Source organism: Peromyscus californicus, unplaced genomic scaffold (assembly GCF_007827085.1).
Source record: "Peromyscus californicus insignis strain IS unplaced genomic scaffold, ASM782708v3 Scaffold_15__1_contigs__length_86483966, whole genome shotgun sequence".
Taxonomy (NCBI): Eukaryota; Metazoa; Chordata; class Mammalia; order Rodentia; family Cricetidae; genus Peromyscus; species Peromyscus californicus.
Genome location: NW_026294447.1, coordinates 70,749,695 through 70,770,558, shown reverse-complemented (window position 1 = coordinate 70,770,558; position 20,864 = coordinate 70,749,695). Strand labels below are relative to the sequence as shown.

At 51.5% G+C, this 20,864-nt stretch overlaps 1 protein-coding gene across 7 annotated transcripts; it reads right to left on the bottom strand.

Moving 5' to 3' along the window:
• Window positions 1-4,452: 4,452 nt before the first annotated feature.
• On the bottom strand, window positions 4,453-20,599 carry Abcd4 (ATP binding cassette subfamily D member 4). Of its 7 annotated transcripts, none has more exons than XM_052739296.1 (19): window positions 20,386-20,593; window positions 18,352-18,470; window positions 18,102-18,229; window positions 16,817-16,956; window positions 15,697-15,813; window positions 15,220-15,345; window positions 14,599-14,649; window positions 11,754-11,848; window positions 11,355-11,476; window positions 11,186-11,277; window positions 10,955-11,044; window positions 8,578-8,786; window positions 8,353-8,444; window positions 7,884-7,920; window positions 7,502-7,551; window positions 6,799-6,851; window positions 6,435-6,511; window positions 5,769-5,884; window positions 4,453-5,632 (listed from the first exon to the last, which is right to left on the bottom strand). In XM_052739296.1, exons 1-19 carry the CDS (start codon window positions 20,421-20,423, stop codon window positions 5,564-5,566), a joined length of 1,821 nt encoding a protein of 606 aa, XP_052595256.1. In that variant the 5' UTR covers window positions 20,424-20,593; the 3' UTR covers window positions 4,453-5,563. The 7 variants fall into 7 exon arrangements, with proteins under 7 accessions (XP_052595256.1, XP_052595257.1, XP_052595259.1 ...); XM_052739297.1 differs by lacking the exon at window positions 20,386-20,593 and adding an exon at window positions 20,219-20,341; XM_052739298.1 differs by lacking the exon at window positions 4,453-5,632 and having other exon boundaries at window positions 6,443-6,511; window positions 20,386-20,599.
• Between the last annotated feature and the right edge of the window lie 265 nt (window positions 20,600-20,864).

Genomic DNA, 20,864 nt, shown 5'->3' with positions numbered 1-20,864 from the left:
CCATGGTGGCCTTGGGGTCTTTCTCTTGCTCCGTGAGAGGGGCGGTGCTCTGTCTTCCCAGACACCCCTGGGGTGCTGCACCTGGCCCATCAGTTATCACTAAGGAGGCATAAAATGACAGACGTTAATAATGGGAAATGGGGGTGTGTGGGAGGGGTGTTGGCACGCTGGGCCTCAATTCTCAATTCTGTAGAGTCAGGTGTGGAGAGCACGTGGAACACAGCCCTCAGCAGGTGGCATCTTCGGGTTAGAACAAGCGCCAGACCTGCCCCCTGCCCTGTCTCTAATCCTTAGGTCTCTGATTACCAAGTTAGTCACCTAGCACCCTCTGGTCAAAAGCCAGTAGTCTCTTTTGCCTGCAGGCGTCCCTGCGGTCCTCGTCACCACCCCTGGCCTTCCCTATGCTCTTCCTCATCCCAGGCATCAGGGCAGTCAGTCACAGCTGAGCAGAACTAACGGTGCCTTCCTCCATGAATTTCCCACTCCTGAGCAGTCCCTCTTAGTGCTGATGGGCAACCTCATCCCCCTCCCGACTGCTGTCTACTGTGCCTGGGACCCCTCCCATTCATCTCCATGGTTCCCAGTGTGGCTGAGTGAGGCGGTGTGTGGCCCTCAGGGAGTCTCTGCCACAGGAAAGGGCTAAGGAATGATGAGGTAGGTGGCCTTGTGCTAAGCTGAAAAGACACAAGCTGTCCTGTAGTACATCGGGTGGACTTCACCCTCCATGGTATTTTGCATGAGAATGGCCCCCACAGGCTCACATATTTGGTTGCTCGGTGCTCAGTCCCTAGTTGGTCAAACTGTTTTGGATTAGGAGGTGTGGCCTTGTTGGAGGAGATGTGTCACTGGGGGTGGGCGATGAGGTTTCCAAAGTCCAGGCCCAGTCTGTGTCTGTCAGTCACTCGCGCGTGTGTGTGTGTGTGTGTGTGTGTGTGTGTGTGTGTGTGTGTGTGTGTGTGTGTGTCTGCCTCCTGCTTGTGGATCAGATGTAAACTCTCAGCTACTGTTCCAGCACCATGCCTACCTGCTGTCATGCTCCTCGCCATGAAACTCGACCTCTGAAACTGTAGGCAAGCCTCCAGTTAAATGCTTTCTTTTGGGGCCGGAGAGATGGTTCAGAGGTTAAGAGCCCTGGCTGCTCTTCCAGAGGTCCTGAGTTCAATTCCCAGCAACCACATGGTGGCTCACAAGCATCTGTAATGTGATCTGGTGCCCTCTTCTGGCATGCAGACAGAACACTGTGTATACATAATAAAGAAATCTTTAAAAAATGCTTTCTTTTATAAGTCGCTTTGGTTATGGTGTCTTTTTACAACAATTGAAAGGTAACTAAGACATTCTCCTACTCTTGCCTGGGGCCTCTTGAAGCCTGGGGGTGGGTGGTTAAACAAGGTAATCATGGTGGCCCCCCAGGGTGAAAGGGAAGCTACTCTCCCTTCTGATAGGTGAAGTGGCACAGGTTTGTATGGGGTGCTGGGGATCAAACGCAGGGCCTGAAGCTGCTCAGAAGCAGAAGCAGTTGGGGAAAAGCAGTTTAGTGGCCTGGAGAGATGGCTCAGTGATCAAGAGCACTTGCTGTTCTTCCAGAGGACCCGAGTTCAATTCCTAGCATACATCAGGCAGTTCATAATCATCTGTAACTCCAGCTCCAGGGTATCTGATGTCCTCTTCTGGCCTCCAAGGGCATCATACACACATAGCACACACTCATCAACACACACACACACACACACACCTTTAAAAAAAAGTGGCTCAGCTAATTGAAATTGCAAGGACACAGGAAATAGATGGACAAAACAAGAAATTGTTAGGACAGCGCTGAGCTGAATAGTAATAGACACGGGGTATGTTCAAAGGGCCACATCTTCAGAGGGGCTCCTTCCCCCATATCCCATGTTCCCCATAATGTGCTACCGCTCAGCAATAAGTCTGCACATGATTTCCATGTGTGTAAAAGGAGCATGTCTCTGAGAAGGGGTGGGTGGGGTGCAGAGTAGCATGGAGGAAAGTAGCAGAGACCAGACTTTTGAGCCAGGCACAGAGTCCTCCCTCATCTGGGGATTCCTAAGCCTGTGCCCAGGGGTAACAGTCTTCCATGAAAACAGTGTTGCCAGGAGATGGGAAGAATGTCAGGGTGGATCAAAGAGATGGTACCTTCAACCTCTCCGGATGATGGCAGACTCATCATCTACCATGGCACCTCTTCACAGGGCTCTCGCCACAGTCCGATGAGATGGTGAGAAATGATCTGCACTAAGCTACTCATACTGCCCTGGAGTATATTTTGAGTTTTGCTGATTGATTTCTTTAGTTATTATTTTAGTTTTGTGTTCAGGAGACCAGATCTCATGTCACACACACACACACACACACACACACACACACACACACACACACACACACGTGTGCGCATGCACGCGCACCCACCCATGCACACACATACACAGTAGCTCACAACTATCCCTAACTTCAGTTCAAGGGGACCTGACCCCCTCTTCTGACACACATGTGGTACAGACATAGATACAGGGGGAACACTCATGCACATAAAAATACAATGAATATATTGTGGTGATATTTTAATTGTGTTGAAATGTGATTTTATTTGTATGTTAATAAATAAAGTTTGCCTGGAGATCAGAGGTCATTAGTGAGCCAGGAATAGAAGTCAGGTGGTGGTAGCCTATGCTCTTAATTCCAATCACATGGCAGGCAGAGTCTCTGTGTGGTCAAGGACACGGCCAAGCGTGGTGACCCGTGAGTCTTGAATCCCAGTACTAACCATAGAGACCAGGAGGTCTGTATAGACAGGCAGTGACAAGGAAGTCATGTGATTGGGCTTAGAGCCAATGAGAAGGCAGAACAGGAAAGCAATAAGAACACAGGTTAGACAGGAAGAAGCTCTCTTTGGGGAAGCAACGGCGGTGAGGTGGTACGATAAGGTAGTCGTGGCTCTTCCCTAGTTCGCTGATCTCTTTGGCTATTACCTCTGTATTTGGCTCTGTGTTTCTTATTTAATAAGACTGTTTAAAAATTCGTCTACAATGCATCTTTTCAAAAACTAAAAAAAAAGAATGACTTGTTCTGTGCCGGATGTGGGAGGGCACACTTTTAATCCCCACAACAGGAGGAGAAGGCAGAGATCTCTTTGAGTCCCAAACCAGCCAGAGCTACATAGTGAAACCCTCAAAACAAGGGAGCGGGGCGGGGCTTATTCCAGCTCAGGCAGCTGACTGGACAGCGGGCGGCATCGCTTGACTTCCCAGGGAAAAGGCTATCATTTGTTTTGGTATGTTTGGTGTGTCAGTCTACTTCCTGTTTCTCTGAGACAGTGGTTTACAGCCTGTAGGTCCCAACTCCTTTGGGATCGAAGGACCCTTTTACAGGGGTCGGTCAAAGATCCTTTCACAAAGGTCGCCTAAGACCATCAAAAAACACAGATATGTACACTGCGATTCATAACAGTAGCAAAATTAGTTACGAAGTAGCAACAAAAATAATTTTATGGTTGGGGGGGTCACCACAACATGAGGGACTGTATTAAAGGGTCACAGCATGAGGAAGGTTGTTGAGAACCACTGGTCTAAAAGAATACCACAGGAAATAGTTTATTTTTGTAAAAAAATGTAGTTTATTCCAGGACTGGCAAACTGGCCAAGCTAAGGCTGAAGAGGGGCTTCCTGCTGGGTCACAGTACGGAAGGCAGGGGACATAAAGAGAGGGGGAGAAAAGGAAGGAGGCAGAGGGGGAAGGGAGCAGACACCCCCCTCTACGATTAGCCATCTATGCTGTGACTGCCTCAGGGCATTCCGAGGGCGATGCACTCTGGACTCAGCACCTCTAAGGGTCCACCTCTGGGCCAGTAAGACGATAAACTGGTGCCTGCCGCCCAGGCCTGACCAGCTAAGCTCAATCCTCGGGGCTCACGTGGGGAAAGGAGAGAATGGACTTCTGAAAGTTGTCAGCTGACCATGACAACATGTTCACACATGAGTGCACATGAATGAACACACACACATACACACACGCACGCACGCGCACACACACACACACACACACACACACACACACACACACACACACACAAAAGCAAAGCTTTTTTTCCCCATTTGGTTTAAAGGTCCCATCCAAGTTGGGCATGGTGGCACAATCCTTTAATACCAGTACTCAGGAGGCAGAGGCAGGCAGATCTCTGAGTTCAAATCTAGAAGTGGTCTAAATAGTGAATTCCAGACTAGCCAAGGCTATAAAGTGAGACCCTGTCTCAAAACAAAAACAAAAGCTGGGTGGTGGTGGTACAAGCCTGTAATCCCAGCACTCAGAAGGCAGAGGCCAGCCTGGTCTATAGACTGAGTTCCAGGACAGCCAGGGCTACACAGAGAAATCCTACCTCAGGAAAAACAACAACAACAACAACAAAAATCATGGAGAGGATCAAGAAGGAGATCAAAATAAATTGTATGAAAAAATTTAATAGATTTTTTTTTTTAAGTTTTAAAAAATGTCCTATCTTTCCGTACTGGGGCAATACATAAGTACATACATACAGAGAATACAGAAATCTGGCAAAAAAGAAAAAAAAGGACTTTGGGTTCAATAACTTTATTTTATGCTTTTGAGGTTTGTCTGTTTAACTTGAGGGGTCTTATTATGTAGCCCAGGCAAGTCTCAACTCATGATCCTCCGGCCTCTGCCACCATACTTTTAGGATTACAGGTATACAACACCACACTTGGCTTAATTTTTTTTCTTGTTCCACAATACAGATTTTTTTATTTTATTTTTTAAATTTATTTATTTATTTTTGGGGTGGGAGAAACCAAACCAAAACAAACCCATCGACCTTATTTTACCTGGTAAGGGGAAAGGTACTATTTTCTTCCGAGTTAGATAATAAAGACAACAGGGCTGTAGCTCAGTAGTAGAGCACTTGCCTGAGATTCATAAGGCTGTAGGTTCAATTCCCAGTAACAGAACAAGCCAAAGATAACAGAGACAGAGGGTCCCAAGGGTCAGTGGTCCGGGCACTGGTCACGCTGTGTCCTCTCCAGACGTCTGGTGGAAGGGGGAGGGACAGGTTGAGTGGAAACACCCGGCAGGTGTGAGGCAGGAGAGTGTACCTTCAAACCGTGAAGGACAAGTCTGGAGACTCACTCAAAAAAGATCACTCTACAGTAGAGAAAAGCCACGTTTTTAATGTTTATTCTTTTTTTTTTTTTTTTAAAACTTATAAAATCCAAATGGTTAATTAAAGTTAAAAAAATCTGTCACTGAAGTTGAATCCGCTTTCTTGAGTCTAATAGCTGTCCCACTCTGACCCTTCACTTCTTAGTTCATTCAGCTTTTGTGAAAAATCACGGGGGAGTGCTGGGGAGACCTCAGCGTTCCCTGCAGGGCCGACCCTGGGCAGGGCCTGAGGCTGCTAGGGTGAATATGAGGCTCCTCCTGTCTCATCAGCCCTGCTTGTCTACCCCGGGCACTGCAGGCCTACCCCGAGCTTGGCTGCCCCGGGCACTGCAGGCCTGCCCAGAGCTTGGCTGTCCTGGTGTATCCATGTTTGGCTTCACTCCATTTTGATTCTGGTCAGTTCCCACCTTCCTCCTCCACAGAGTTTCAGAACCCAGGAGTGAAACTGCAAGAGACCATTACCCCACTGAGGTCAGATGGCTGCCAGAGCAGTCACCCAGCTCCCTCTGCCGCCCAAGGCCTCGTCTGAGGGGCCCTGGCCAGGCCCAACCTTCCTCAGGCCGTCCCTGTGACATGGGTACCTTCTCGAGGCTGGGCCGATGCCCCACGCTGACAAATGTCATCCCCAGTTGCTGGCCAATGCGATAGAGCTCACTCTCCACTTCCTCTGTCAGGGCACTGGTGGCTTCGTCAAGCACTGGCGGCAGCATGCGGTGGAAAGGGGTCACAGACCTGCCCTTGCCCTCTCCGTCACTCTTCCAACCCATGTTCACCCCGGGGTGTGGAGGACTGACAGATACCCTGGCTTACGGGATCCCTGCCTCAGGGACACGACTGTCCAAGAGAGTCACACCAGGACAGAGAACACACCTGTGAGCATTGCCCAGGTCTCTCAGCTGCCTACAGCTAAATAACACTGTCCCAAGACTGTATGATCCAGGACGTCCATACCTGCCACACATATATACCCCTGCCAGGCACAGCTCGGGGGATGCCCACTCATCTATGGAAGAACCCAAAGAGCTGTAACCCCAACCCCTCTAACCGAAGCTGCCATGGCAGGAAGCTTAACAATGGGTATTTACATTCTCAGGACTATGCCAAAGTGCCAAGCACGGCTCATCACAGGTAAGGGACACAGGGATGCCCAGCCATGCGCAGGTGAGCAGAGGTGGATGTGAACACATGCTGTGAGCGCCTGTGAATACACACAGCACCGGGCACGTGCACCCGTGGGGTGACCTCACCTGCGTACTTTGGCTGCAGGTAGAAGAGGCGAGCGAAGGACAGTCTCTGCATCTCCCCTGGAGACAGGACATCATACCTAGGAAACGCAATGAGAAGTGAGCCCTTAAAGAGCTGACAGCTGGACTTTTTCAGAGAATAAGGTCTCGAAAGAAGCAAGTTGACTGCAGAGGTTGGCTCCGGGACAGAGGCCCTCCCGCTTAGCCACATGATAGGTGAGGCCCAAACCACACTCGAGGTACAGATCCCCAACTGGCGGACCAGCCCAACAGCCGGCTGCTGGGGTCAGGAGCCATTCCAGCCCTTTACAGGGCTGCTGGGTCCCATGTCTTCACGGAGGAGCTGCCTGAAACAGCTCATCCTTACCAGTTCCAATCCACCTGCTGGTCCAGACCTCCCGTCCTCGCCACCAAGCTGGACTGTAACAGACAGAGGGCAGGAAGTCCACACAAGGTGCATCCCTGTTTTCTGTAGTCCTTCCTCCCCACCTCAAATGTCTGTGAGACGGACACCACAGTGGTATACCTCGGGGGGGGGGGGGAGGTAGCGGGGGGGGGGGGGGATGTTATCACTTATGCTCTAGGCTGGCTGGAGTATGGGGACAAGAAAAAGCTGACAGACTCCATCAGCTTTGTTACTGTTCTAAAATTTTCCACAGAGGTGAGAAAACTCAGTGGGTTGAGTGTTTGGCACACCAGCCTGCCTGGCAACCTGAGCCCTATCCCTGGGACCCACACAAAGCTAGACGGAGAGACCTGAGTTCAAAGTTGTCCTCTGACCTCCACATGAACGATGTGGCATGCACACTCACACATGTCTAACACACACACACACACACACACACACACACACACACACACACACACACACACACACCAGCAATGAAAATAAGATCTCCGTGGAGAGCAAGAGCACAGCTCCTGAGTGCCTGTGCCCCGTCCGCAGCTCCTGCTGCCAACTGGCACTCCCACCCTTTGCCCCAGAAACGTCAATGTCTCTGCCGGCCAGGAGCGACCGGTGGCCGTGCTCTCAGGTGGGCCTGAGTCCTCGCAGCCCCTGTCCCACTCACCAGACCTGCCAACTCCAAGAACCTCATGATTCTCTCATCATCAGCAGAACCTGCAAAACAGGGGCTTCCTCAGCACACGGGGGGCCTCAGGCTGGCCAGGATGGAGGTCACGCATCACAGCAGGGGCAGACTCCCCAGGACAAACCTCGCGGCAGAAGGGCCCGTGAAGGGAATATTCACTTCCCTCCTCCAGTGGGTGTCTCTCCTCAGGAAAGGAAGACCGGACAAGGAGAGGACCCCAAAATAGTGAGCAGATAAAGGATAAGACCCAACTTGAAACCAACAGCCTGGCTAGACACTCTTCAGGCACAGGGGAGGCCAGTCAGGCAGAGCAGGGGCACAGTGATGAGAAGATTCGATCGATCGAGGAGGGGCAGCTCACCTGAGTCGGGGTAGATCTCCTTCAGGGGATAGATCACCTGAAACAAGAACATCTCTGGCTAGGTCAGGGGGTGAGAGACACCGAACTCAGTCCCACCCCTCAGCACTCCTAGGAACCGCCCACAGAGGGGGGAGAGCAGCCTGAGGGTCCAGCAGGAGAGCCACAGAGGCAGCCGGTGAGGCAACAGCGGCCTTCGGAAGTGTGCTGGGGAGGAAGAGTCTTGGAGCCTCCTGAGGGCACACTCTGATGGCCAACAGACAAACGGGGTAACTGGCTAGACACCCCAGGGAAGTGACTCCGGGTCCAGCCCATAAATACTGCGCAGTAGGTTCTCAGAAGCGGGGGGCTCCCAGGCATGAACATTTTATTGTCCCTAGCCTCCTAGGGCCTGAGGCCTGGCACACTGCTAGACGCCCTAGATACAAGTGGATGGCATGAGGTTGGAGGAGTGGACCCCGGCCCTGCTGACCTGCTCCCGAAGCGTCCCATCAGTGAAGAATGGCTTCTGTGGCAGGAACAGCACCCCGTGGGGCCCAAAATCAGTCAGCATCTGCACTGAGCCTGCAGAGCCCACAGAAGCCTCCATTGGCAGACCTCGCAGAGAAGGTGCCTGCCTTTTCTCTCCTCTCACCCGCTTCCCGCCACACTGCCCAACGGGGCCACGGCTGCATGGGAGGCGGGAGGGATGGCTCACCCTTCATGCTCTCCCACAGGCCTCCCAGCACCCGCAGCAGGGAGGTCTTGCCGGTGCCTGTGTTGCCCGTGATGAGCAGGCTCTGCCCCTCACAGATCTTCAAGCTCAGGTCCTTGATCAGGGGCTTGTCAGAGGAGGGGGCCATGATGGAAACCCGGTCAAGCAGGAAAGCTGTGTCTGATGGCTCTGCTATTGGCCACCCTGGGGCCCTAGGGCAGCAAAGGGAGGTGGGAAGAGAGGCCATGTGAGTAGTACCAGGAACGTGCGCTTGGCCTAGAGGTATATCACCTTTGTCCCGGGGGCCTTCAAACTCCCCAGGCCTCAGGGTGTAAAAGCATGTGGAGATGAGGCTGCTAGCTGGACCCCAGGGATAGGGCATACCGAGAGGCCAAGTGACAACCAACATTTAACTAACCCTCCGTGAGCCAAGAACGATGCCTCTCCCGAAACCAAACCCACCCACTCTAACCTAGACCTTGAATTTCTAGTTTGCAGAACTGTGAGAAACTTTCTGTCATCTAAGCCAGTCTGTGGTAGAATGTCATGGCAGCCTAGGAATTAGCGTGGACATGCCGCAGGAGCACTAACTTGTAACCTACTGTGACAGCCCCTACGTGACTGATCTTAATCAGTCTTGGCACATGAACGGTAAATGCTGCCCTGCTTGGCAGACAGAGGAAACCTGCTGGGATGGCCAAGTGACTTGCCCATGGCTACACAGCTTCATTCTAGGGTTAGTGGGGCTATCGTTTGTCTTTTTTGTTGTGGTTTGTGTAGCCCAAGCCATCCTGGAACTTGCTATGTGGACCAGGGTGGCCTCCAACTCAGAGATCCTCTGCTTCCTGTGTCCTAGGATTGAAGGCATGGGTCACACTCAGCCATATTTCCATTTTTGGAATCTTACTGGTGGCCACTGTCCAAGCACTTTCCAAGGGCCATATCTAATCTTTACTTCCAAGAAAGATTTCGTTAGTATCCTTTCTGGAGATCAAGGCAATGATACTCGGAACAGTCAGGCAACTTGCCCGTGAGAAGAAACAGGGAGCCAGAAACATTGCGGGACCCCAGACATACATGAAAAAAGACATCTCTGGGTCTGAGGGAGGCATGAAACAAGGGGCACCCTAGGAAAGGGACAGCGGTGGGGGAGAGTGGCGGGCTCAGCGGAAAGAAGAGGTAAGGAGGGCATTATTCAGACCTTTGTTCTTCTTTTAAAAAGCAAAATACTACTTTTGTCCTGTGTGGTGCGTGCAAGTTTGTGCACGTGCATACGCATGCGATGCCACAGGTCATGTCATGTGACACCACAGGTCCTGTCATGTGATGCCACAGGTCATATCATGTGACGCCACAGGTCATATCATGTGACGCCACAGGTCATGCCATGTGACGCCACAGGTCATGTCATGTGACGCCACAGGTCATGCCATGTGGCGCCACAGGTCATGTCATGTGTTCCTCCTTTGAGACAGTCTCCCACCAAACCTGGAGTTCACTGTTTGCCAAGGCTGACTAGACATTGAACCCTTGAGATCTGCCTGTTCCCAACCACCCTGCTCTAGTTCTATAGGAACACGCTGCCATACCTGGCTTCCATGTGGTCGCCAAAGACTGGACCGCAGATAATCAAGCACTTTTTGTTTGTTTTTTGGTTTTCGGGACAGGGTTTCTCTGTGTATTTTTGCGCCTTTCCTGGAACTCGCTCTGTAGCCCAGGCTGGCCTCGAACTCACAGAGATCCGACTGGCTCTCTGCCTCCCGAGTGCTGGGATTAAAGATGTGCGCCGCCACCACCACCTGGCTGATCCTCAAGCACTTTACCCACTGAGACATCTCCCAACCCCTCTTCTCTTTCTTTTTTTTTTTTTCCCCCGGAGCTGAGGACCGAACCCAGGGCCTTGCGCTTGCCAGGCAAGCGCTTTACCACTGAGCTAAATCCCCAACCCCTTCTCTTTCTTATTTATTTATTTTATATAATTTTTATTGATAAATGAATAAAACAATATGTATTTTATTTAGGCAGGGTCTCTTCATGTAGTTCGGGGTGGCCTTAAACTCAAAACAGTCCTACCTCAGCCTCCTAAATACTGGGATTAAAAGTGTAAGCCACCATCCATGCCTGGCTCTTTGTTTTGTTAGGATGCCAGGCAGAAGGTGTGTACGTCTGCTTTTTCCGGCTGGAGAATGATGGCAATCTATACAACGGGTGCCAGAATGAAGGTGTCAGCCGACAGCGCACACTAATAATGCACTTGATACAGCATGGAGACTGCTTCCACCCACTCCTTATAACTCTGCTGCCTAGCGGGAGGGGCTCCACATCAAAACCAGCTGCTGACTACTGCGTTCGTCCACCCACACCACAGCTCGGTACTCACTTGTTCAAATCCCACTCACTCTCGCCTAGGCTCTCGCAGTCTTGTGATTTTCGGGACATGTCCAGCAGGGCCTCCTGAAGCTCTCCAATCCTGGCAAAGAAAGTAAGAACAAAGTCAGGATCCAGATGCCAGGTGAAGGGGAAGCTCCCTCCTGTCTCACGCCCATTAACACACGGTGGGATTCTGTCCTTTTCCCACTCAGCATTTCCTAATGGCACACACTCTGCTCACCTGTGTGTGTAACCGGCAACATCGGAGAATGTGGTGGACAGGTCAATGAGCTGGGTGAAGCAATTGATGAGGTAGATGCACACAAAGGCATTCTGGTCAGGACGGAGAGCAGTTAGTGCAGGCCCCAGGCACTGGCCACAGGGTAAGGGTTTATCAGAAGGGACCTCACCTTGCTGACCAGGGTGCTGAGCTCTGTGAGGCTCAGGTCTCCATAGATCCCACTGAAGATAGGGATGGCGATGACAACGTAACTCAGAATGCTGCCCAGATAATCAAAGGTGTTGATACCAACTGCGGGAAACAGATTTCGTGAGACCCAGGAGTCGCTCATGTCTTCTGCGGGGGACATAACTCAGGCTGGGGAGCAGGAAGCCAAGGAAGGTCACACTTCCTCCAGATCTCCATTCCCCTAGGATACCCACAGCAAAGGCAGGGGCTCCCCCTGGTTAATCCTTTCAGTAAATGGATCCCCCACCAGGGCAGGCAGACAGTAGGGTGGTAAGCAAGTGAAGTGTTAATGGCACCATCCCCATCCTGGGGTCCCACCTCCCAGGGCCCCTCTGCCTACTGTACAGCCAGAGCTCCCTGGACATCAGCTCTCTCTGGGTTTGAAGGAGTCTCTGCAGCCTGCGGTCCGTCCTCATGTGCTCTACGAGTCCAGCTCTGGTGGAAGAGGATGAGGTGTCTATAGGACCTGCCGGGGCTCAGCGAGGCTGGGGCACCGTCACTGCCGCTGCCATGGCCTCCTTTAGAGACCAAGCCCATGCAAACGATCTTAGCCTCAGACACTTCCTTCCATGAGCACCTACCCACAGCTTGAGCCCCGTGACCCAGTCTGTGGTCATGAACTCTGAAGTTGGCCAGGCCTGGTTCCAATCCAAAACTCTGGCTGGTGTCTACTGAAATCAGTTACTGAACACCTGTTCCTTGCTTTAAAACTGAACTAGTGACGACTACATAGAAAGTTAGATCGTGATCTCAGAGTTCTGTTGGGGGATGCTGAAGAGAAGGCTCAGGGCTTTTGCCCTTATAGAGGACCTGGGTTCAATTCCCAGCACCCACATGGCAGCTCACAACTGCTTCTAACTCCAGTTCCAGGGGACCTGACTGCCTCTTCTGACCTCAGCAGGCACCAGGCACACACATGGAGCAGATGGACACGCAAGCAAAGCACTCACACACATAAAATGAGTAAATCTTAAAAACCTATAGCCTAGCGTAGGGGTGCACGCCTGTAATGCCAGCACTTGGGAAGCAGAGCTCTGTGAGCTCGAGGCCACCCTGTTTACAGAGAGAGTTCCAGGACAGCCAGGGCTACAGAGGGAGGCGGTAGGGGGCTGGAGGCCTGGCTCAGTGGTTAAGAGCATCCTTGCTCTTCCAGTGGGTGCCAATCCAATCTCAGCACCCACAGGAGGCAGCTCACAACTGCCTACTTCTGGGCCCTAATGACACCAGCACACATACACACACACTCGAATAAAGTAAATAAAAATTTTTTTAAAAAATTAAAAAAAATTCAAAGCAATTGAATTTAAAAGAAAAAAGAGTTCTGTTTTTTTTTTTTTTTTTCTTTTTTGACACAGTCTCATGCATCCAGGCCAGCCCTTAACATGCCATATAGCCAGAATGATCTTGAATTACTGCCGGCCTCTACCTCCTAAATGGTAGGACTCCAGCCATGTGCTACCACACCTGGTTTATGTGGTGCTGGGGACTCAACCCAGGGACTCAGGCATGCCAGGCAAGCACTCTGCCAGCTGATCCACACCTCTAGCCCTAGACTTTCCGAATATAAAGTACCATGCACACGAGGGACCCTGAGTAAATAAGAGCTATTAGTATTGCTGTTGTTATTATTATTAATTATTATTATTACTACTACAGTGCAGGGGCTAGAACTCAGGACAGTGCTCATGCTAGGTAAGTGTTCTACCACTGAGCTACAACCGCCAACCTCAAGAGCTACTATGACTAAGCAAATGAAACGGAGCAGTCACTGCACACCAGACTCCATGCTGGCCGTCAGGAAAACTCTAGCTACACAGTGCAAGGGAACAAACAGTTCCTTTCCTTCCTTTAAGAAACTCGCAGTGGATGGCAGGTGGCCCAGGTGGTCCTGCCACTAGAAATGTGGAGTGTCAAGTGTGTCCTCAGGACTACGGCAACCAACAGGCGTGTCCACTAAGGGAGTCCAGGGCAGCTGCCCGGGAGGTAACTTTTTTTTTTTTAATTTTCCGGAGCTGAGGACCGAACCCAGGGCCTTGGGCTTGCGAGGCAAGCACTCTACCACTGAGCTACATCCCCAACCCCACCGGGGAGGTAACCTAAGGCTTCAAACACAGGCGGAAATTCTCCAAAAGAAAAGTTGGAGGGAAGAAGGGGGGGCGTTTTTGAATGTTGCAGAGTCAGCAGAACCCGTCTGCAGCTGTAAGAGCTGCCTTGTCGGATCTCACCAGCAGAAGCTGCAGGATCCAAAGCAGATGCACCACCAGAAGCCGGCTTAGGTTCCTTTTTTTTTTGAGAGTCTCACTATGTACCCCGGCTGGCTTCAACTCATGGAGGTCTACCTGCTTCTGAGTACTGGATTAAAGGTGTGAGCCGCCATGCCCTCCTGGCTCATCTCAGATTCTTAGTGTTCCTGGTGTCCCCACACGGAGGTGACTGCCAACTGCAGTAGAGACTGTTCGAGAGCAAGGGATCTATTAAATCCACCCCATGCACAGGTGATTCAGGGACTAATTCAACTTCTTTTTTTTTTTTGCCAAGTTTTTATTTATTATGTATACAGTGTGCTGTCTGTATATTTGCCTGCAGGCCAGAAGAGGACATCGGATCTCATTACAGATGGTTGTGAGCTACCATGTGGTTGCTGGGAATTGAACTCAGAACCTCTGGAAGAACAGTCAACTCTCTTAACCTCTGAGCCATCTCTCCAGCCCCTCAACTTCTTAAATACAGCCTATGCCACCAGCCTGGACACCGACATCAGGACCTGCCCTGGTCCAGGAGGGAAGGGACCTCACAACACCCAGCAAGACACCAGGCCTGAGGCTCCAGCAAGTGGGGCGAGCAGATGTGACCTTTGTGAGAAGCCTATCCCCCACCCCACCCCCACACTGCCGAGACAAAAGGAAGCCTTTCCACAGACAGGCAAAGAGACAAAGGCAGTACCTCAATCCAGATGAAGCCACCCACTCTTTATTCCTTGGCCATGTTAGACCCCATGTTAGGCCACTGAGACTGAGGAAGCCACCAGTTCCAGAAGCAGTCGCTATGCCGGAGCACAGGGAGAAGGCTGGGGAGAGGGTCACTAAATGTGACAAGCTCTACGGTGCCAGGATGGTTGTGGACTTTACCTTTCCTGTCCTGATACTAACTGTGGGGAGGAGGGGAACCTCCTCCACTTGACTCACCTGTAGAAAGCTGCAGGCTCGGCATTCACTCGAATCTGCATGTGCTTGAACCTGGGCAGACAGAAGGGGAACACGTGCTGAGGCCGGGAGCCCTGGATGGAGAGGAAGCCCACTCCCACGCTCCCTCAGCACTGTGGCTGCCTGTCCCTGGACTGTCACAGGGGTAAAAAACCCCGGGGGCTTGGGTGGAGCAGCAGGAGCTGTACAAACAGCGCTGACCTCAGCTCTGTGCTGACTTCAGCTTTCTGGGATGGGACAAGTGTATTCTTGCCGATGGGACCTCCTCCCCGAGGCCTAGCTTAACCAAGGCAAGAAGCACAGGGCAGGGGCAGGCTGTAGATCAGCTGCTAGCCCAAGAGACTGGGCAATTAGACCATGAGCTTGTGAGAAGGCCCCGGAAGATGCTGGTGATGGCCAACCCACACCTTTCTTACTGCTTGACACGCATGATGTCCTTAATTCTCACAGTTCTCTCAGTGGACAAGCACATCGTTCACTTCAGAGATGAGAGAACGGAAATCTCAAGAGGCATATGACACCTGGGTCCCCCACGAGGTCACACATGGCGAGTGGCTGGCACAGCAGCTACCCTGCCCCTTAATCTCAACCAAGAAGACTCACCGAAAATCCCCCTCCAGCTTCTCCTGCTGTACCAGCTTTGTCACGATGGGCCCCATCAAAGTTTTGTTCACCATGGTTCCCAGGATGAAATACCCAAAGATGCTCACAGGCCCAAGCCAGCCTGTGCTGAACGGCAGAGAGAAAGGAAGGGTGAGAGAGGATGTGGGATGCCACATCGCAGGTAGCTCTGCGAACCTCCTTCCTGCCCTCATCCCTCTCAGGTAGCCCCTGTTCGATCTCTGCGTCACTGTGACACCTGACACCTGGCTAAAGCTATGGAGCCAGGGTCCCTGACAGTGAAATACCGTGTAACAGGACCAAAGAGGGGACAGGGTCATGAGCACGTGAGCTGGGAAGTCTCCCTGGGGTGCGGGTGGGAAAGATGAGCCTCCCTTGGACCCTGTCCTGCCCTGGGTGTGGGAGGCTCTGGGTAAACACCAGGCTGGGGAGGAGGGCCCCTGGAGGCAGAGGCTGCACCTTTGGAAGCACTGGTAGGTGTAGTAGGCCAGAGTGAAGGGGGAGATGATCAGCTTGCTGGTCATGCTGCTGAGTTGCCTGCAGAACCGCTCCACATCCTGGCTGATGCGCTGGTCCCTGCAGCCAAGGACAGAGGGGCTGAGCCCAGCGGGCGGGGAACCTCCACTTCTCACCCTGACTTAGACGGACCCAAATAGTCCTTAGACTCTAGCCAGGATTCGAGACAGCTGTCTCAATTTACCCTACATGGGAGGGGGAAAAAAGCCATCTGAAGATCCAAGGAAAATCTGAGGCTAGAGCTGTCTTCCTGCATGGTCGGGAACATGGTCTCCTTAATCTCAATCCTCCTGTATCTCTCTATGGACCTGAGGTTACTCCAGGTCAGGAGCTGGTTGTGACAGCTTCACCAGGGCTGAGTCATCACGAAGAGGCCATCTTCTCAGGCCCTTCACTGAGAAGCTCAGCCTGAGATGAGGAAAAGTCACCTCGGGCAGGCAGCACCTGCTGTGACGTGGTGGGTGGGGAAGGCCTAAGTGTGAGGGGGAGATCCCACAGGTCTCGTCTCACCACCGGGGCCACACTGACTCCTATTCCCAGTGAGAGACATGAGCCGGGACAGGCCGCTCACAATCCCTCATCTCTAAAATTACAGCTTACACTGAAACACTTGAGGTCGGGTCTTAGTTCACCCTCACTACATCCTTGAGACAGGAACCACTATGATCGTCTCTGGACAGAAGATGAAGGTGGGACTTACTGAACATAAGAGCTAGACGCAAGGAGGGGAGGGAATAGGGATCTGAAACCCAGACAGCAATAGTCACTTTCTTTTTCTTCTGCCCTGTACGGCTGCACATCCAAGAACTTGTTTCCTGGCAAGGATGCTTTCTTCACTTGCTTCAACTCAATATATCAAACGGACTAAAGGGAATTGCTCCCAATCTCTTCCTTTTAGCACCCTATTCTCGGCCCCACAGTCTCTCTGCAGAACACCCTCCCTACACAGCAGCTCCGGGCGGCCACACTGGCCTCCTGCAGGTGAGCGTGGCCAGGAGTCTGCAGGACTAAGCTAGCTGCCTGGGACACTCAGGAGGCAGCAAAGATGGAGAGGGGTGCCTACGGATTATCGATGTCATCCCGCAGCACGTTCAGGGTGTAGTACACTCGGGCCCGGAAGTACAGGTTGTGCAGGTGCTCGGTGAGGTCCTTCCTCCAGCTCACATACAGCAGGTTGCAGGTGAACTGGTCAAAGCTCTTCAGCTGTGCACGGGGTGGGGGTTGGGGGGGGGGCAGGGCAAAGGGAGGGGAGGAAAGGATGGCTTCCTGCAAGTCTAGGCTCAAAGCTCAGAGCCGGCAGGAGCTTCTGCTGATAAGGCAGAATCCACTCGGATCATTTCAGCACAGTTCCCTGGTAAGGCTTCAGATCACGAGACTCCCCTTCCCCATTTGCTCATGTGCCTAGTCCTTCAACAAATCTCAACGAGCTTACCAAAGGCAGGCCCCCTCAGGCCCCTTTCTGCAGTGAGTGTCTCACAGAGAGCAGGGGTGCTGCTGGAGACAGGACACCGTATGGTCTGCTCCATTTATGATTTACCCCCTCTGTCCCCAAGCATGGAAGAGACCTCCACATGTCTTAGGTCTTACTGACTGAAAGCACACCCAAATGGCCCCATGAGGACAAGAAAGGGCAGCCCCAGGAAACTGCTGGTCCAGCCTGACAGAGGGCATCAGGCTGGGTCTTGGTAGAGCCTTGCTCCATCGCCTGCCACTTCTGAAGAGCCTCACGCTAAGCACTAGGGAAATGACAAGTTCACAATCCAGCCAGCGAGCAGACGATCACAAGGGCATCACAAGGGCGTAAGGAGCGTGGCGGCAGCTGTCAACTCAAAGAGGAAGTGCAGACGGAGACAGGGTTGACTTTGATGGGGGAAAGAAAAAGAAAGTTGAGGAAGACTCAAGAGAGTGCCAATAAAGGTACCATGGAAGACAAGCAGGGTGTTGCCAACTCAAGTTGTGGAAGGCAGCTAGGGGACAAGAAAGAAGCAGGTGGAAGGTTGGAGGTATGAGTCACAGCCTCAGCTGCCAGAGAAGGAGCAGCCAGCTCTCCGGCTGCAGATCCAAGTTTTAAAGTGTCCTGAGCTCCCTGAAATGAGACTTCTGGGATGGGAAGGGACCTTGACTGTTTCCACTGAATGCTAAACCAGGAAGTTCATCCCAAGTAGGCCAACAGCAAGATCATGGCCCTGCCTCAGGTTCTGACCTGCAGGGAAACAAAGCTCTAATTCCCAGAAAGGGGCAGAAACACACTCAGAGCTTGGTTCCTGCTTCCTGAATATTAACTAAGTCCCACCAGGCATTGCACTAGACTGGAGAAGGGGGACCACAGGGAAAGGGAGAGTCCTTACGGTGGAGTTGAGAACAATGAGTGCCACGGCCAGGAAGGTCAGTCCCTTAAATCCATCCAGGTCTTTGTTTCCCAAGACCCCGTAATACTGACTGGGGATCAGGCCAACTTGGTAGATCACCAGTTGCTCTGTGGGGAGGGAGAGGAGCCAGAAATCACAGGGGAAAGGAAAGACATTTCCTCCTGCCAGAGACAAGGAAAGGAATCCTAAACCCAGGCTCTTTCCCATCCCCCAAAGCCCATTCACTCACCCAAGAGGGTCACACACAAGAGCGTCACGAACATTAAGACATTCTGTGATGACCAAGAAGGGAAGAAAACCTTCTGTATCCTCAGGAACCGCTGAACAAGTTGCAGATCTAACTTGGGCCTGCAGAAAGTCAGACATGGAGAGAAGGTTCAGAGGACAGTCCAGCCTCACAGGAGGTATCGGGCTTAGCCTCGTCATTTACTGAGGGTCCAGGCTTTGCACGAAGATTGGCTTATGGATACTGAAGATGGTAGCTAGATGGATATCGGTGTAAAAAGTGACACTACTAACCTAATAAAAGCAAATGTAACAACAAAAAAGATATTTTAATGAAGATACCTTAACAATGATGGAGTGGGAAGACATTTCCCAAATAAGACCCTAAATCTACAAGCAGTACAGGGTAAAACTGATGGGCTTAATTTATTTATTTATTTTATTTATTTATTTTTTTTTGGTTTTTCGAGACAGGGTTTCTCTGTGTAGCTTTGCGCCTGTCCTGGAACTCACTTGGTAGTCCAGGCTGGCCTCGAACTCACAGAGATCCACCTGGCTCTGCCTCCCGAGTGCTGGGATTAAAGGCGTGCGCCACCACCGCCCGGCAATGGGCTTAATTTATAATGAAGTATTTTTTACTCAACACAGTACCACAGATTTTGGTTAAGCGAGAGAAGGTATTTACAGAATGAAAGTTGTAAGAAATTACAATCTGGAGCATGCAAGGAATTTTGCAAGTCAGGCTACTTCACAGGAAAGTGGAGAAAGCATATAAACAAGTAGTCTACGAAAGGGGCAATCCACAAGCCTAACACATGACAAGATGGCTCAGTCAGTACAAGTGTTTGTCTTTAAGACCTGAATTCTATCCCCAGATCACAGTGTAGAAAGAAAGAACCAACTCCTAAAAGTTACTCCCTGACTTCCATACATGTGTCACAGCATACACATCTCACACACACACACACATACACACACACTAATAAAATAAAAATAAGGCTAGCATAATAGAACACTATCTTACACACATCAGATTGATACATATTAAAAACAAACAAAAAAAACCCAAACAATACCAAATATTGGGGATGGAAATAAGGGAAACCAGAACCTTTATATACTGCTGTCGGGAAGTATAAACTGGTCGTGACCACTCCACACAATAACCTTGTGGAATTAAGTATGGCTCAGCATCTTATTTGCAGGTGGATAGCCCAGAGAAAATTCAGCAATATCTACCAAGAGACAACTGCCGGAATATTCATTACAGCATATTTTGTGGTGCTTTAAGTATTGGAAATAATCTAGGTGTCCATTACTAGGGAAATGGGCAAAATAGTCTAAGTAAGAAGGGTGATACCAGGCAACACTCAGGAGTGAAAACTCTTATTGCTCAGATGACCTCAAAACCCAAAGCTCAGTTTTAAGTTTTTGGTGTTTCTTTTCTTTTTTCTTTTTTTTTTTTTTTTTTTTCTGTTTTAAAAATCACAACATATAAGCCAGACGATGGTGGCGCACGCCTTCAATCCCAAGCATTCGGGAGGCAGAGGCAGGTGGATCTCTGTGAGTTCGAGGCCAGCCTGGTCTACAAAGTGAATTCCAGGACAGCCAGAGAGCTTTTACACAGAGAAGCCCTGTCTTGAAAAACAAAACAAACAAACAACAACAACAAACCCAAATCACAACATATTACTTACATGAATTCAAAATCAATACATATATTTAAGGTAACATGACAATCTAAGTGAGGGAGTCTGAAAAAAATTAATACGGGGCGGGCGGGGGGGGGGGGGTTGGTGTCCGAGGAGCGGATTGGGATTGAGAATGCGAACCACGGGAGAAAGATAGCAGAGGAGGGGTGTCCGCAATACCAAGAATGAAGCAGCGTCAACTCCATTCTGGGAAGCCGGGGTTCCAAAGAGCGCCGAGAACTCCAAGGACAGTTGCCAGAGAGGGCCCGGCGGGGGCAGCAGCCTCTTCCCCGCTGCCCAGGCAGGGCGTCCCCACCAACCCGGCCGTCCTCACTAGCCCTGCTCACCTGGCGCCAGCTCGGGCTCTGGGCCCTGGGACCGCCATAACCCGGGATGCGAGCCAAGAGCTGGCCGAGCTAGCCCCGTGTCCACCCCGGGCAGAGTCCGCGGCGGCGCTCGGGGTCCCGCCCCGGGAGGAAAAGGGGAGGGACTCCAGCGACCACAGAGACGCGGCGGATAGAGAGGACGGCTCGGGCGCCGCGGCCGCTCCCGGAAGCGCGGGCTTTCCGGAAAGGGCAAGAGAATGGCCAGGATGTACGGAGCTGGCACGGCGGCTAGAGCGTCCCCACTGGGTCTGGGAGGTTTCTTTTGACAACTGGTAGTTAGCCGTGTAAATTTCTCCCAGAGAAGCCAGCGTGATCTTCAGTGTGCGTAGGTGTGTGCCCACGCGAGTCACGTGAGCCAGGGCACAAGGGTGGAAGTCAGAGGACCACTTCAAGGAGTCAGTGTTCTCCTTCCATCCTGAGGGTTCCTGGGGAGCAAACTC